Here is a 17231-nt window from a genome sequence, read left to right as displayed (position 1 = left end):
TACAGTTCCTAACTTCTAACAGAATAGGGATAATAAGGGAATGGTGGTTTGTGACACACAAGAGCAGCTGCTCACTTATTTGTCCGCTCATAAGACAGATATACACCTCCAACACCACCAGAACATCTGCCACGTGGATCTCTTCCAACGCGGGTTAACACTCGACCTGATTGAATCGATGCCTAAGACAGTATGGTACTTTAACTTATTGATCTCTCTAGTCTTCAGGAAAACAGATTTACAGTTCTTGTCTGTTGTCAACTCAGCCCAAAGAAAATAAAACAAGTTACCACTGACACGGTCTCTTTCAAAGCATGCAATCTTTCTGTAAATATATCTCTTTCCTGTTTTCCTAAACTACATGTATCAAGTGGATTCAGGAAGTCTTTGGAACTCAGCAGGGTTGAGTTTCATTTTCTTAATTGTAGTTTTGATACGACAGAGTATCTTCATATATGTTTGCTAGAGTTTATTTTATTGTCAGTTATTTTGTCAATCTTTATAGATGATGCTATATATATATATTCCTAAGGTTCCAGGTATGGCAAGATAAAGTTTGAGACTACAATGTGGTTAGAGTGGTTTCTATATGGACGTGAAGGCTCTGTATCTTGTAGGAGTAGCTTTTAGCTATACAGATACATACCCAGATACATACAGAATCACTTTAAATCAGAAGTGTAATGACCGATCATATTAGATCAGAAAATTGGTTTATCAGTTACAAGTTCTATTGTGACTTAACTGAGAGGTCAATGTATGGCATTTTGAATGCAGTAGCATTATTACAATGTCAAGGCTTTGTCAATACAATTATGTTTGTGTATTACTATGATAACCTAAAGAGAAAGGAGCTTGCACCCTTTTCATGGGTATCAAACACTTTGCTTACCACATGAAACATTTATATTGAACAAACATAATACAATTTGCTCAACACTAAAATAAACTTGGTATTTATGTAATTGACTTGTGTCATTTTCCCCCATTGTATTCTTAGAACTGTTTTGGAATATAACCATTAAAAACAAGATTTTTTTATTAAAAAAGAAAATTGACATATTCAAATTCTAAGAGTAAAACCAAGAAAGAAAGGAAACAAAAAATATATTTCCAATGAATAAAAAACAAGAGTTACTTGAGCATCTCTGTCACAGGAAGACGAAAGTAGACAAGTGACTAACCAGCTTACTAGCAAACTAACCAAATAACAAAACCTCTCTCCTCTAACAATCTGTACAAAATGTGTTCTAGTATAAATAAGGAAAATGTTTACAAGCAGTGAGAGAGATGTTGAAAATGTCAGATTTTCACACAAAGTTGGCGAATTACCGAAGAGATTCAAAAACAACTATCAAATAGCGTGTTATCTCTGAGTACAACTTTCACAAAATGTGTCTAAAATAGAATAAAAAATGTGTTCATGTTAACTATACTTGTATCCGATTTACTAGGTTTAAGTAAGACATTTTTGAACATCCAATTTGGCTCCCATCTATCCACTGCTTGGACATCCCATTTTAGCAGCAAAACATTTTGAAACTATGACATAAGCCATTGAAGCTACATGATCTGGACAACAAGCGAAGACAGGAGAATGCTAGGCATTAGGGGTTTCATGTACATAAACATGGATTGAAAATAAGTGCAAGTTCAACATTTGTTGCACATCCTGTTTTTAGTATTTTTCCATAGTATTAAAAGATACCTGTCAAAGATACGCAGCAAGGAAAATACAATAGCCTAAAGCGTGCTCGCTCAGACAAGGATTTACAGTTCATTGTGGAGAGTGTAACTTAAAGTGATCATTCACTCCAAAATCTATATTTGAATCTACAGAACAGAAAGAGTCATCTTGACATTAGACTGCTTTTAGGTCTGAAGATGACTAACAAATATATATTTTGGATTACTTTAACAGCATTCATCATAATGACATAATGGATTACCTGACTAGTACTACATTCTCACAACATTCTCAAATGTTCCTTCATGAGGTGCACTGTAGCTTAAAACCTGCAAGTGATTGCTTTTGTATTTTCTGGACAGATCACAAGACACACAAAACACTCAACAGAAGCGGAAACAGGAAATAACTATGGTTTTGACAACAGCTCAACCAAAAATAGCACATAAAATAGTCCTAGTACTTACAGAAAGAGATAAATGCTGAGCTCTCATCATTGACACTGAAAAAGCAAAGTAGGCCCATGCCCCTGTTCTCAGTATTAAAGACACCATATACTGGTCTTTCTTTGGGTGTACCAAACTGAAACGAGCATATGTCGATAAAACGAAACACACATATCTATGAATCTCTATTCAACACTCAACACATTCAGAACTTAAATGAAACATATTGCTTGTTTACCATCTACCAGGGTACTGCCACTTTGACAGGATGTTACTACAGCATCATTCTAGCTACGTATGCCAATAGAGATGAGAGCAGCATTTGTCTCCACGATAGATAGTCTGACAGACAGCTTTCCTGACAGTTGGATGGCTTCATCATCTTTGGTGTTGCAGACATAAATAATCACAAACAAAAAACATTTGGAAGGTGGAGAGAGGTTCAGAGATGCACAATGAAGAAGAAACAGTAACTTTGACGTCATCCATCCTGAACAATGACGAAAACCCGAGATCAAGTGTGATGGGGGGATGTTTACTAAGGTAACACTAGGTTTTAACAAGGTATGGTAAACTCAGCCCTTTTTAATATTATGGCAACATAACATCTGATATTGATTGCATCTGTATGATCTTTTCTTGGCCATACCCTCAACCATGATTGAAAGGAATTGCCATCAATGAGGAGAAACAGGGTTCCCGCTCTAAAATAGGTTACAGTTAAGGCTTAGAAACACTGGTTCCAATTCCTAACAAAACCTGCCAATTTCACAAATGTTTGTCTTTGTTGAAACTAGAATGAATTCATCCAATGTTAAGTTAACTTCTGTGGAACAGTTTGTTATGGGACAGTTTGTTTTAATGGCACTTTCATTTTATGTTATGTGTTTTCTGGGTAGCATCATCATTTTCTCTGACAGATAGAATACAATGTGTTTACACTAGACATGTACATCTCCACTGGACTGATCTGGGAAGCTGGACAAGGGGGCATGGTTGTCACTGAGTTTCATTTAGTGTCTCTAGGATAGATGTGCAGGCGTTTTAGTTAAAAACTATTTCACACGGGCCTGAAAAACAATATCATAGTGAACAACACAGTGCTCTGGAACGGAAATCAACTTGAAGAAACATAAAATCATCTCTTTGTTTGTATGGACCATGTGGAAATGCACGAACACAATAAAAAAAATCCTATGAATCTCTTACAATAGAAAAAAAGCTTACATCTAAACTCTTGGACAGATCTTTCCCTACTTATAAAATCTAGATTACTGTAAAGAAATTAATTTTAAAAATGTTTTAGAACAACAACAAAACGTATGATAGCTCAGAAGGGTTCAAGTGAAAGCCCAAAAAGAAAACACATACTTTACTTTTTTCTACAAAAATTGTAAAATACAAATCATTGTCAGGAATTAAAACTCAGGAGACAACAGCAGCATTGATAAAGACTTGCAGCTCCCTTTCTCAACAACAAAGGACTGTTATTAAGGACTCTTTTTAGATCTACTTTTAACTCCTCTCATTGTTTTGCTTTTTAATTTAAAGAATTGCACTCTTTTGTACACATATTTCATATTAATCCAACTGCTCAATTCTAAGGCATGTCCAATTATTTGTCTGTCTACTTTGTACAAAAGATCAAATTCACTATGGACATCTGAACAGCTACCAGAACAAAACCGCTTAAAACCACTTCTTATGGACATTGTTGTGACATGAACTCTAGCACCCAACACACAAACCAGGTCAACTATTTTGTAGAATATTTATTATATTATCTGTGAATTCAAGCATAATTGCAGTGTAATAATGTCAAAAGAGTTTGCATTTTATGTGCTGTCTTATTTTTCCTTTGAATATAGAGAGAGGACCATGTTATTGTATAGTATAGTAATGGTAATAATTTATTCAATGTTGAAAATAATATTGTAACTTTCAGACAATCCAATATGTCTCAAGTTTTTTTAAATAGAAGGTGAAATTTGGATGTGTCATATTGCATTATAAACAAAAAAACAATAGTTAATTTTCTTCTCATAACAAAGTTTTACAATAATATCAGATTTTCTTACTTTTTTATATAATTTAGCTCCTATGAATTATTTTACAAGTGATAATATGTTTATTGCCAGTGTTTGGCTTTTACCGGACTTGTTAAATAAAGAATTTAATTAAATAAAATCTACACAATACGCAAGTGACATGTTTGAATATTTCCAAATATCAAAAATAGAACTATGATGTACACATAAATAAGAATGATCATGATTGTCCTCTGCTCATAACACATTCTGAATGTTTATGAAGGGAATGCTTTATAAGGTTTAAGTTTGAGGTTATTTGAAATAATTGATAAATAATTCATGTTACCATCTGCCAGTGAGTTAACTGAACTTAGCCTTACTGGATCAGTTTAAGGGAGAAGTAGCTTTAAACGGTGTGTTTTGCATTTTCCATTCTTAAAAGTAGCCTACACTAGAAATATTATACCAACTAAATGTGTTTTTTTACTTTTTAAAATCTGTACAAAACATTGTCCAACTGCTGTGAATAGAATGTCAAAAAACAGACATAAAACAATTAAAATAAATTTTTGCATATTTTACCCAAAAATTAAAGACACATTGTGTTGTTACTCTTTTCCTTGTATCACTCTGAAACTCCAGAATGTTTTTTAAAAAATACGAATTTGCTATATTACATGCACAAAAATAACACTGTCTTTATCCCTTTCCTAATTTGTTTCTTTGTTCAATTTTTTTTTTCAGTTATTAAAAGAGATCAAAGCTTCCATTGTAGAAGGCTCCCACCTTTGGTTGATCGAGCCTTGAAGAAGAGAGAGGAAAAGTCCCAACGAAATATCTTCTTTTTCAAAGCACACACGTGTTGCTTTTGTTATCCGTGATCAAGTCCGAGGCTTGGTGGTGTTGTGCGGAGCTATGCTATCCTGTAGCGAAGCAACTCTCTGGGGTTCAGTCTGCAACATGGCCTCCTGACCACCAGCTGCAAAACACACACCTACCTCTGTCACACTACTCCCTTTACATAATACTGTAGATGTAATGTCCAAAATTCTACATACTCTCCATATCATAATGTATTTGTGTAAATCATAATATTTACAGAATGCTGATCAATAATAAATAAATACATGTTTTTTTGAAGGTGGTCAATATCTGACAAGTTTTGTTTTTAGTGAACCATGATAACATTAATTGGCTCCAACATGTAATGTTCTGACATAGACCTAGTAGGCAAGGACAACATATAACTAGTACTGTACACTGTAGTACTGTACAGTGTCTCCCGACCCCTCCTGTCTCAGCCTCCAGTAACTATGCTGCAATAGTTTATGTGTTGGGGGGCTAGGGTGAGTCTGTTATATCTGGAGTATTTATCCTGTCTTATCCGGTGTCCTATGTGAATTTAAGTATGCTCCCTCTAATTCTCTCTCTCTCTCTTTCTCTCTCTCTCTTTCTCTTCTCTCGAGGACCTGAGCCCTAGGACCATGCCTCAGGACTACCTGGCCTGATGACTCCTTGCTGACCCCAGTCCACCTGGTCGTGCTGCTGCTCCAGTTTCAACTGTTCTGCCTGAGGCTATGGAACCCTGACCTGTTCACCAGACGTTCTACCTTGTCCCGGACCTGCTGTTTTCGACTCTCTCTCTCTACCGCACCTGCTGTCTCTAACTCTGAATGATCGGCTATGAAAAGCCAACTGACATGTACTCCTGAGGTGCTGACCTGTTGCACCCTCTATGGTCAGCACTATGATTATTATTATCTGACCCTGCTGGTCATCTATGAACATTTGAACATCTTGGCCATGTACTGTTATAATCTCCACCCGGCACAGCCAGAAGAGGACTGGCCACCCCTCAGAGCCTGGTTCCTCTCTAGGTTTCTTCCTAGGTTCCTGCCTTTCTAGGGAGTTATTCCTAGCCACCGTGCTTCTACACCTGCATTGCTTGCTGCTTGGGGTTTTAGGCCGAGTTTCTATACAGCACTTTGTGACATCAGCTGATGTAAGAAGGGCTTTATAAATACATTTGATTGATTGAACTAAGTTATCAGATATATGCACAGGGAGGGGTTAATAACCCTACCTTAGCTTCACTTGGTGTGCTGGTATGAGTAGTTTGTGTGTTCTGCAGGTGTCTCCATAGCAACCTGTTGCTGTTGTCCTCCGTTCTCCTGCAAGAAAAGGAAGAAAATGGAGTGGAACAGTAATAACAGGTCCCTGAGTTAAAAATTGCTTTAAGTAAATGCTTGGTTTTGAACTCGTTTGTAAAATAAACCCCCTTCTGTCATCCCCTTAACTTCTTCTGCATAGTTAATGCTTATGGTGTTGGTTGGGGTCTCACCTCTACAGGGACACTGGAGGGAGGCACTGGTTGGTACTGGGGGATGTATGTCCCCTGCATAGTTGTGTTGGCAGGCATAAACTGTGAGAGAGGAGAAGAAATCATCAGTCATTATTTCTGTGTAGAGATCCAACTGAGACACAGGCAACTGCTTTTCTCTTCACTTTCAACTTGAATTCAGTACAACTTGATTCAGTTCAATGTGTTTTAGTCTTGAGATGAGACTAGGGGACCAAAGGAGGGGGGGATAGAGTGGGTATTTGAAGGGGGTGGAGTGGGAGGTGGAGTGAGTATCTGTAGGGTACTAACCGTGCCCGTGCTGCCCAGGGATAGGTGGCTGAGCTGCTGGGTCATGGTGCCCATCATGGAGGTGGGCTGGATGGACATGGCATGGTCCATGGTCGGAGTCAGGACTGTGCCCTGAGAGAGAGGTGGAGGGAGAGAGAGGGAGAGAGAGAGAGAGAGAGAGAGAGAGAGAGAGAGAGAGAGAGGAATATAAAAAGAGACAGAATGACAAAGAAATAAGGAGAGATAGAGAAATAGATGAGCAGAACTGCAAGCTAACTAGATGTAAAGAGAATAGTAAGGAGGAAGCTGCAGCAGCAGAGGTAGATAATACTATTTAATACTCACTGCAGGCTGCATGAGGTACGACTGGTGGTGCATCCAGGAGGGACTATGTAGCTGGAAAGAGAGATGAGGAAAATACAGGATCTTTACACACAAGCACACAGGGGAGAATGAGTGGAGATGAAATCTGAATATGGGTAGAAAAATAACAATGACATAGCTCCAACGTCTACAGAGATATTCTCCATGCGTTTGTGAATGGTGGTTTGGTGGTGGTGGCGTGCGTGCGTGCGTGCGTGTGTGTGTGTGTGTGTGTGTCTGTGTGTGTGTGTGTGTCTGTGTGTGTGTTCAGTGTTTGACCTGGAAGGATGAGATGGGTGAATGCATGTAGGGAGAGAGGGATGTCTGGGCGATCATCCGGTTTGGGGTCAGACCGTAGGGTGACGAATAGAACCTGCACAACACACACAAATCAAGATGTATGCATGTCAGATTATTTTAAAGCATTTACATTAATAAGCATTTATAATCGTATGTGCATGAAAGTAATTATTAAGTGATGCCAGATGATTGAACTACAAAATGTAACATTGAAGTAGATGACTGCAATAAAATAAAGTAGTGTTGCAATGTCTTCTGCGTCTACCAGAAGTCAATAGTTCACCACAAACACATGACTTGTTTTTGTTGGTGGGCTGACTTTCTGTTTTTGTCTCTCTATACTCACCCATTCTGTAAGGCTGTGGGGTCATATGCTAGCGTCATCCCTCCCTGGGAAAACCACACAAATAATTCAGAATAAAGACGTAAAGGACACAATCACATATAAAATCAATTATGTTAAAGCCCCCATGCAGTCTTTGTAAATGTATTTTTAAATCATCACTGTATGTCTAATAAATCAAAGCAAATCAAATGTTATTTGTCACATGCGCCGAAAACAACAAGTATAGACCTTACCGTGAAATTGTCACGTCCTGACCAGTATAGGGGTTATTTGTGATTGTAGTTTGGTCAGGACGTGGCAGAGGGTATTTGTTTTATGTGGTTCGGGGTGGTGGTTTGTTTAGAAGGGTGTTTGATTTATTATTTCCGGGGTTTGGGTTATGTTCTATGTTTTTGTATTTCTATGTTCTTTCTAGTTTAGGATTTTCTATGTTAGGTAATTGGGTGTTGGACTCTCAATTGAAGGCAGTTCAAGAAATAGAGCTAAGAAAATATTTAATAAATAAACTAAAGTGAAAAAAATATATAAAAAAAATAAGCAAAAGTAACACAAGAAAATTTTACAACAATAACGAGGCTATATACAGGGGTACTGGTACCGAGTCAATGTGCGGGGGTACAGCTTAGTTGAGGTAATTTGTAAAGTGACTATGCATAGGGGAGTCAATATAAATAGTCTGGGTGGCCATTTGATTAATTGTTCAGCAGTCTTATGGCTTGGGGGTAGAAGCTGTTAAGGAGCCTTTTGATCCTAGACTTGGCGCTCCGGTAATGCTTGGGTGACTGGAGTCTTTGACCATTTTTTGGGCCTTCCTCTGACACCGCCTAGTATACAAGTGCTGGATGTCAGGAAGCTTGGCCCCAGTGATGTACTGGGCCTTACAGGCTGACTACACCGCTCGAGTCGCGTGCGCGAGCGTTGCAAAATACATTTTAAAATCTATATTATCAATTATTGCACCCACACTGCTCGCACGCGCCAACGAGCGTCTGTGTTGCCAAGGGCTAAAATAGAAGTCAGTTCTATTTCTGATGCAGATCGCGCTGCAAGTCCTGCCTCTCCCATCTCCTCATTTGTTTACAGAAGCAGGTACCCACGTGCCATCTCCTCATTGGTTATACCCACGTGGGTGACTGAAAGACGAATGAGGTCAGTGGCGGTAATGCACCTAATTTATGAAAGTTGCCAATCGCAATATAAAGTCAAGAGAAGAAAAAGCCTGGAAAGAGGAGAGATGACTAGAAACGATTAGGTTGACCGTTTTTTGTGTGGATTAATTGTCGGAGTAGAGGACCTTGTGCATTTCAGGTAAAATAACAACTCAATGTATATATCCCAGGACAAATTAGCTAGCAACAGCAAGCTAGCTAAACAGGACAAATTAGCTAGCAAGTGCAAGCTAGCTAAATTGCCATAAATGTTTAATGCTTTTCGACTTGTCCCCAAATTAATGTAATTGGTTTAGAGTTTGTTTTGATATTTTAACCTGCATGTCGTGATCGTGTTTGGTGTGGGGGGACAAAATACATTTATGCACGATGGCGCACGCGTGCAGCCGGTTTTGGTTCTGTGTTACGCACTGCCCTCTGTAGTGCCTTGCGGTCAGATGCCGAGCAGTTGCCATACCAGGCGGTGATGCAACCGGTGGATGCTCTCTTTTTGAGGATCTGGGGACCCATGCCAAATCTTTTTAGTCTCCTGAGGGGGGACAGGTGTTGTCGTGCCCTCTTCACAACTGTCTTGGTGTGTTTGGACCATGATAGTTTGTTGGTGATGTGGACACTAAGGAACTTGAAACTTTCGACCCGTTCCACTTCAGCCCCGTCAATGTTAATGGGGGCTGTTCGGCCCTCCTTTTCCTATAGTCCACGATCAGCTCCTTTGTCTTGCTCACATTGAGGGAGAGGTTGTTGTCCTGGCACCACACTGCCAGGTCTCTGACCTCCTCCCTATAAGCTAACTCATCGTTGTCGGTGAGGCCTACCACTGTTGTGTCGTAAGTAAACTTAATGATGGTGTTGGAGTCGTTCTTGTCCGAGCAGTCATGTGTGCACAGGGAGTACATGAGGGGTTCTAAGCATGCACCCCCTTACCGCCTACCCTTACCACCTGGGGGCGGCCCTTCAGGAAGTCCAGGATCCAGTTCCAGAGGGAGGTGTTTAGTTTAGGTCCATAGCTTAGTGATGAGCTTTGTGGGCACTATGGTGTTGAACGCTGAGCTCTAGTCAATGAATAGCATTCTCACATAGCTGCTCCTTTTGTCCAGGTGGGAACGGGCAGTGTGGAGTGCGATTGAGATTGCGTCATCTGTGGATCTGTTGGGGCGGTATCCAAATTGGAGTGGGTCTAGGGTTTCCGGCATGATGGTATTGATGTGAGCCATGACCAGCTTTTCAAAGCACTTCATGGCTCCCGAAGTGAGTGCTACGGGGCGGTAATCATTTAGGCAGGTTACCTTCACTTTCTTTGGCACAGGGACTACGGTGGTCTGTTTGAAACATGTACAGTAGGTATTACAGACTCGATCAAGGAAAGGTTGAAAATGTCAGTGAAGACACTTCCCAGTTGGTCTACGCATGCTTGGAGTATACGTCCTGGTAATCTGTCTGGACCCGCGGCTTTGTGAATGTTGACCTGTTTAAAGGTCTTGCTCACATCGGCTACAGTGAGCGTGATCACACAGTCGTCTGGAACAGCTGGTGCTCTCATGCATGCTTCTGTGTTGCTTGCCTCGAAGCAAGCATAAAAGGCATTTAGCTCGTCTGGTAGGCTCATGTCACTGGGCCGCTCGCAGCTGGGTTTCCCTTTGTAGTCCGTAATATTTTTCAAGCCCTGCCACATCAGAGCCACAAGCATCAGAGCCGGTGCAGTAGGATTCAATCTTAGTCCTGTATTGATAGCAAGATTTCTTATAAGCGTTTGGATTAGCGTCTCGCTCCTTGAAAGCAGCAGCTCTAACCTTTAGCTCGGTGCGGATGTTGCCTGTAATCCATGGCTTCTGGTTGGGAAATGTACGTATGGTCACTGTGGGGACGACGTCATCAATGCACTTATTGATGAAGCCGGTGACTGAGGTGGTACAGTATGCTCCTCAATGCCATTGGATGAATCCCGGAACATATTCCAATCTGTGCTAGCAAAACAGTCCTGTAGCATAGGATCCATGTCATCTGACCACTTCCGTATTGAGCGAGTCACTGGTACTTCCTGCTTTAGTTTTTGCTTGTAAGCAGGAATCAGGAGGATAGAATTATGGTCAGATTTGCCAAATGAAGGGCGAGGGAGAGCTTTGTATGCGTCTCTGTGTGTGGAGTAAAGGTGGTCCAGAGCTTTTTTCCTCTGGTTGCACATGTGACATGCTGGTAGAAATGAGGTAGAACAGATTTAAGTTTGCCTGCATTAAAGTCCCCAGCCACTAGGAGCGCCGCTTCTGGATGAGCATTTTCTTATTTGCTAATGGCCTTATACAGCTTGTTGAGTGCGATCTTAGTGCCAGCATCGGTTTGTGGTGGTAAATAGACGGCTACGAATAATATAGATGAGAACTCTCTTGGTAGATAGTGTGTTCTACAGCTTATCATGAAGAATTCTACCTCAGGCGAGCAATACCTTGAGACTTAGTTAATATTAGACATTGCGCACCAGCAGTTCTTGACAAAAAGACACACAACCCCGCCCCTCGTCTTACAAGACATAGCTGCTCTGTCCTGCCAATGCTCAGAGAAGCCATCCAGCTCTATATTATGAGTGACGTCGTTCAGCCACATCTCGATGAAACATAAGTTATTAGAGCTTTTAGTGTCCCGTTGGTAGGATAGTCTTAATTGTAGATCGTCCAGTTTGTTTTCCAATGAATGCACATTGGCCAATAATTTATTTCCTTCTTATTGCATTTGAGCTAATCAGTTGTGTTGTGACAAGGTAGGGAGGGTATACAGAAGATAGCCCTATTTGGTAAAAGACCAAGTCCATATTATGGCAAGAACAACTCAAATAAACAAAGAGAAATGACAGTCCATCATTACTTTAAGACAAATTTGAAGATCTTTGAAAGTTTCATCAAGTGCAGTCGCAAAAACCATCAAGTGCTATGATGAAACTGTCTCTCATCAGGACCGCCACAGGAAAGGAAGACCCAGAGTTACCTCTGCTACATTAGAGTTAACTGCACCTCAGATTGCAGCCCAAATAAATGCCTCACAGATTTCAAGTCACAGACACATATCAACATCAACTGTTCAGAGGAGACTGCATGAATCAGGCCTTCATGGTCGAATGGCTGCAAAGAAACCACTACTAAAGGACACTAATAAGAAGAAGATACTTGTTTTGGCCAAGAAACACGAGCAAGGGACATTAGACCGGTGGAAATCTGTCCTTCGGTCTGATCAGTCCAAATTTGCGATTTTTGGTTCCAACCGCCAAGTCTTTGTGAGAAGTAGAGTAGGTGAACAGATGATCTCTACACGTGTGGTTCCCACCATGAAGCATGGAGAAGGAGGTGTGATGGTGTGGGGGTGCTTTGCTGTTGACACTGTCAGTGATTTATTTAGAATTCAAGGCACACTTAACCAGCATGGCTACCACAGCATTCTGCAGCGATACGTCATCCCATCTGGTTTGCACATAGTGGGACTATCATTTGTTTTTCAACAGGACAATGACCCAAAACACACCTCAGGCTGTGTAATGGCTTTTTGACCAAGAATAACAGTGATGGAGTGCTGCATCAGATGACCTGTCCTCCACAATCACCTGACCTCAACCCAATTGAGATGGTTTGGGATGAGTTGGACCGCAGAGTGAAGGAAAAGCAGCCAACAAGTGCTCAGCATATGTGGGAACTCCTTCAAGACTGTTGGAAAAGCATTCCAGGTGAAGCTGGTTGAGAGAATGCCAAGAGTGTGCAAAGCTGTCATCAAGGCAAAGGGTGGCTACTTTGAAGAATCTCAAATACAAAATATATTTTGATTTGTTTAACACTTTTTTGTTTACTACACGATACCATATGTGTTATTTAAAAGTTTTGATGTCTTCCCTATTATTCTACAATGTAGAAAATAATAAAAATAAAGAAAAACCCTAGAATGAGTGGATGTGTCCAAACTTTTGACTGGTACTGTACATACACAGCCCTGATTGGCTGAAATGATGGTCTAGAGTACACCTCCTTACCAATACACACACCAAATCAAATAAATGTTTATTTGTCACGTCATAGGTGTATTCTAACAGTGAAATGCTTACTAACGTGTCATTTTCCAACAATGCAGATAGAAAGTGACATGAGGAATAAATACCCAGTGAATAATGAATACCAATAACGAGTAAAAATAATATGGCTATATACAGGGAGTACCAGTACCGAGTCGATGTGCAGGTAATTGAGATAGCTACAGTGCATTCGGAAAGTATTCAGCCCCCTTGACTTTTCTAAATTTTGTTACGTTACAGCCTTATTCTAAAATTGATTAAATTGTTTTTTTTCCTCATCAATCTATACACAATAGCCCATAATGTCAAATCCCCAATATTTAATCAATTTTAGAATAAGGCTGTAACATAACAACATGTGGAAAAAGTGTCTGAATACTTTCAGAATGCACTGTATGTACTGTACATATCGGTAGGGGTAAAGTGACTAGGCAACAGAATAGACAAACAGTAGCAGCAGTGTATGTGGTGAGTGTGTGTGCGTGTGTGCGTGTGCGTGTGTGTGTGTGTGTGTGTGTGGGTGTGTGTGTGTGTGTGTGTGTGTGAGTGTGTGTGTGGTGTGAATGTGTGTGTGGCGTCAGTATGCATGCGTGTGCATGTTATGTGTGTGTGGGCGTATGTTGTGTGTGTGCGTGGGCAGAGACCAGTGTGTGTGCATAGAATCAGTGGAAGAGAGTTAGTGCAAAATAGAGTCAATGCATGTCGCCCGGGTAGACATTTCATTAGCTATTCAGCAGTCTTGTTTAGCAGTCTTATGGCTTGGGGGTAGAAGCTGTTCAGGGACCCTGATGGTTCCAGACTTTGTGCACTGGTACCACTTGCCGTGCGGTAGCAGAGAGGGTCACACTTAATTTGGATAGTCTGTTGATAAGCAGCTGCTTGCTAAGGTTACGATTAGGGATAGGGTTAGGTTTAGAATAAGGGTTAGAGTAAGGGTTAGGGCTAGGGTAAGGATTAGGATTAAGACTAGGGTTAGGATATGGGTTAATTTTAGGGCTATGGTTCGTAGTTTCAGTGCCTTCACAAAGTATTCAGACCTCTTGACTTATTCCACATTTTGTTGTGTTACAGCCTGAATAACACTCATCTACACACAATACCCCATAATGACAATGTGCAAACATGTTTTTAGACATTTTTTCCAAATGTATTGAAAATGAAATGAAGAAATATCTAATTTACCTACTGTAAGTAATTCACACACCTGAGTCAATACTTTGTAGAAGCACCTTTGGCATCAAGTACTGCTGTGAGTCTTTCTGGGTAAGTATCTAAGACCTTTCCAAACCTGGATTGTGTAACATTTCCCCATTATTCTTTTCAAAATTCTTCAAGCTCTGTCAAATGGATTGTTGATCATTGCTCAACAACCATTTTCAGGTCTTGCCATAGATTTTCAAGTAGATTTAAGTAAAAACTTTAACTCGGCCACTCAGGAACATTCACTGTCTTCTTGGTAAGCCCCTCCAATGTAGATTTGACCCTGTGTTTTCGGTTATTATCCTGCTGAAAGGTGAATTCATCTCCCATTTTCTGGTGGAAAGCAGACTTAACCAGCTTTTCCGCTAGAATTTTGTCTGTGCTTAGCTCTATTCAGATTCTTTATTTTGTCCTAAAAAAAACTCCCCAGTCCTTAACGATTATGAGAATATCCATAACATGATGCAGCAACCATTATAATTGAAAATATGGAGAATGGTACTCAGTAATGTGTTGTATTGGATTTGGCCCAAACATAACACTTTGTATTCAGGAAAAAAGGTAATTGATTTGCCAAATTTTTTGCAGTATTACTTTAGTGCCTTGTTGCAAACAGGATGCATGTTTTGGAATATGTTTTATTCTGTACAGGCTTCCTTCTTTTCACTCTTTTACTTAGGTTGGTATTGTGGAGTAACTACAATGTTGTTGATCCATCCTCACTTTTCTCCTATCACAGCCGTTTAACTCTGTAACTGTTTTAAAGTCACCATTGGCCTCATGGTGAAATCCCTGAGCGGTTTCCTTCCTCTCCGGCAACTAAGTTCGGAAGGACGCCTGTGTCTTTGTAGTGACTGGGTGTATTGATACACCATCCAAAGTGTAATTAATAACTTCACCATGCTTAAAGGGATATTCAGTGTCTGATTTTGTTTTTTTTACTCATCTACCAATAGGTCTTAGTGGTCGAATCTGTGTTTGAAATTCCCTGCTCGACTGAGGGACCTTATAGAGATGAGGTAGTCATTAAAAAAAACATGTTAAACACCATTATAGAGTGAGTCCATGCAACTTATTTAGTGACTTGTGAAGCACATTTTTACTACTGAACTTAGGTATTTGGACACCTGCTCATAGAACATCTCATTACAAAATCATGGGCATTAATATGGATTTGGTCCTCCCTTTGCTGCTATAACAGCCTCCACTCTTCTGGAAATGCTTTCCACTAAATGTTGGAATATTGCTGAGGGGACTTTCTTCCATTCAGCCACAAGAGCATCAGTGAGGTCAGGCGATTAGGCCTGGCTCGCAGTCGGCGTTCCAAATCATCCCAAAGGTGTTTGATGGGGTTGAGGTCAGGGCTCTGTGCAGGCCAGTCATGTTCTTTCACACCGATCTCAACAAACCATTTCTTTATGGACCTCGCTTTGCGCACCAGGGCATTGTCATGCTGAAACAGGAAAGGGCTTCCCCAAACTTTTGCCACAAAGTTGGAAGCACAGAATCATCTACAATGTAATTGTATGCTGTAGCATTAAGATTTCCCTTCACTGGAACTAAGGGGCCTAGCCCGAACCATGAAAAACAACCCCAGACCATTATTGCTCCTCCACCAAACTTTACAGTTGGCACAATACATTGGGATAGGTAGCGTTCTCCTGGAATCTGCCAAACCCAAATGCTTGGCATCGCGCATGGTGATCTTAGGCTTGGGTGCAGCTGCTCGGCCATGTAAACCCATTTCATGAAGCTCCCGACGAACAGTTATTGTGCTGACGTTGCTTCCAAAGGCAGTTTGGAACTCGATAGTGAGTGTTCTGTGTGCTTGTGTGGCCTACCACTTCGTGGCTAAGCCGTTGTTGCTCCTAGATGTTTCCACTTCACAATAACAGCACTTACAGTTGACCGGAGCAGTTCTAGCAGGGCAGAAATTTGTTGGAAAGGTGGCATCCTATGACGGTGCCACATTGAAAGTCACTGAGCTCTTCAATATGGGCCATTCTACTGCCAATGTGTGTCTATGGAGATTGCATGGCTGTGTGCTCGATTGTATATACCTGTCAGCAACAGATGGGCTAAAATATACAAATCCACTAATTTGAAGGGGTGTGCACATACTTTTGGCAATGTTATATATTTAGGCTTGCCATAACAAAGGGGCTGAATACTTATTGACATTTCAGCTTTTCATTTTTGTATTAATTTGTTTAAAAATAATAATAATAATAATAATTTTTTCACAAACATAATTTCACTTTGACATTATGGGGTATTCTGTGTAGGCCAGTGACACCAACTCTCAACGTAATCAGTTTTAAATTCAGGCTTTAACATAACAAAATATGGGGTGTGAATTCTTTCTGAAGGCAATGTAGTTAATTTAAATGGTACTGATAATCTGTAGATAGTTTGTAGAGCATATACAGATGAACTAGCCAAATAAAGTGTTACCGCAGAGAGAACAGTCTATGGCTTGGGTGGCTGAAGTCTTTAACAATTTTTTGAGCTTTCCTCTGACAGCGCCTGATATAGAAGTCCTGGATGGCAGGGAGCTCAGCCCCAGTGATGTACTGGGCCGTACTCACCACCCTCTGTAGTGCTTGCGGTTGTTCCCTGTTCACAACTGTGTGGGTGTGTGGGGACCATGTTAATTCCTTAGTGATGTGGACACCAAAGAACTTGAAGCTCTCTACCAACTCCACTACAGCCCCATCGCTGTTGATGGGGGCGTGCTCTCCCTTCCGTTCCCTGTAGTCCATGATCAGCTCCTTTGTCTTGCTGACATTGAGAGAGAGGTTGTTGTCCTGGCACCAAACTGCCAGGTCTCTGACCTCCCTATAGGCTGCCTCATCATCGTCGGTGATCAGAACTACCACCGTTGTGTCGTCAGCAAACTTGATGATGGTGTTGGAGTCATGCGTGGCCACGCAGTTGTGGTTGAACAGGGAGTACAGGAGGGGACTAACCACACACCCCTGAGGGGCCCAGTGTTGATGGTCAGCGTGGCGGATGT

General features: G+C 40.8%; 1 protein-coding gene across 2 annotated transcripts in view; it reads right to left on the bottom strand.

Moving 5' to 3' along the window:
* Positions 1-1021: 1021 nt before the first annotated feature.
* Positions 1022-17231, bottom strand: part of LOC106583304 (RNA-binding motif, single-stranded-interacting protein 2) — a 64150-nt gene continuing 47940 nt past the window's right edge. For both annotated transcript variants that reach the window (XM_014167343.2, XM_045705116.1), the window contains exons 8-14: positions 7802-7845; positions 7435-7528; positions 7138-7188; positions 6814-6924; positions 6505-6585; positions 6247-6334; positions 1022-5142 (exon numbers count right to left, since the gene is read on the bottom strand). In XM_014167343.2, the coding sequence (XP_014022818.1) occupies positions 6254-6334; positions 6505-6585; positions 6814-6924; positions 7138-7188; positions 7435-7528; positions 7802-7845 (462 nt within the window). In that variant the 3' untranslated portion in view covers positions 1022-5142; positions 6247-6253. The remainder of the gene's footprint in view (positions 5143-6246; positions 6335-6504; positions 6586-6813; positions 6925-7137; positions 7189-7434; positions 7529-7801; positions 7846-17231) is intronic.

The sequence above is a fragment of the Salmo salar genome, chromosome ssa22, assembly GCF_905237065.1.
Source record: "Salmo salar chromosome ssa22, Ssal_v3.1, whole genome shotgun sequence".
Classification (NCBI taxonomy): domain Eukaryota; kingdom Metazoa; phylum Chordata; class Actinopteri; order Salmoniformes; family Salmonidae; genus Salmo; species Salmo salar.
The sequence above is the reverse complement of the archived record's forward strand: the minus strand, read 5'-3'. Positions and strand labels throughout refer to the sequence as shown.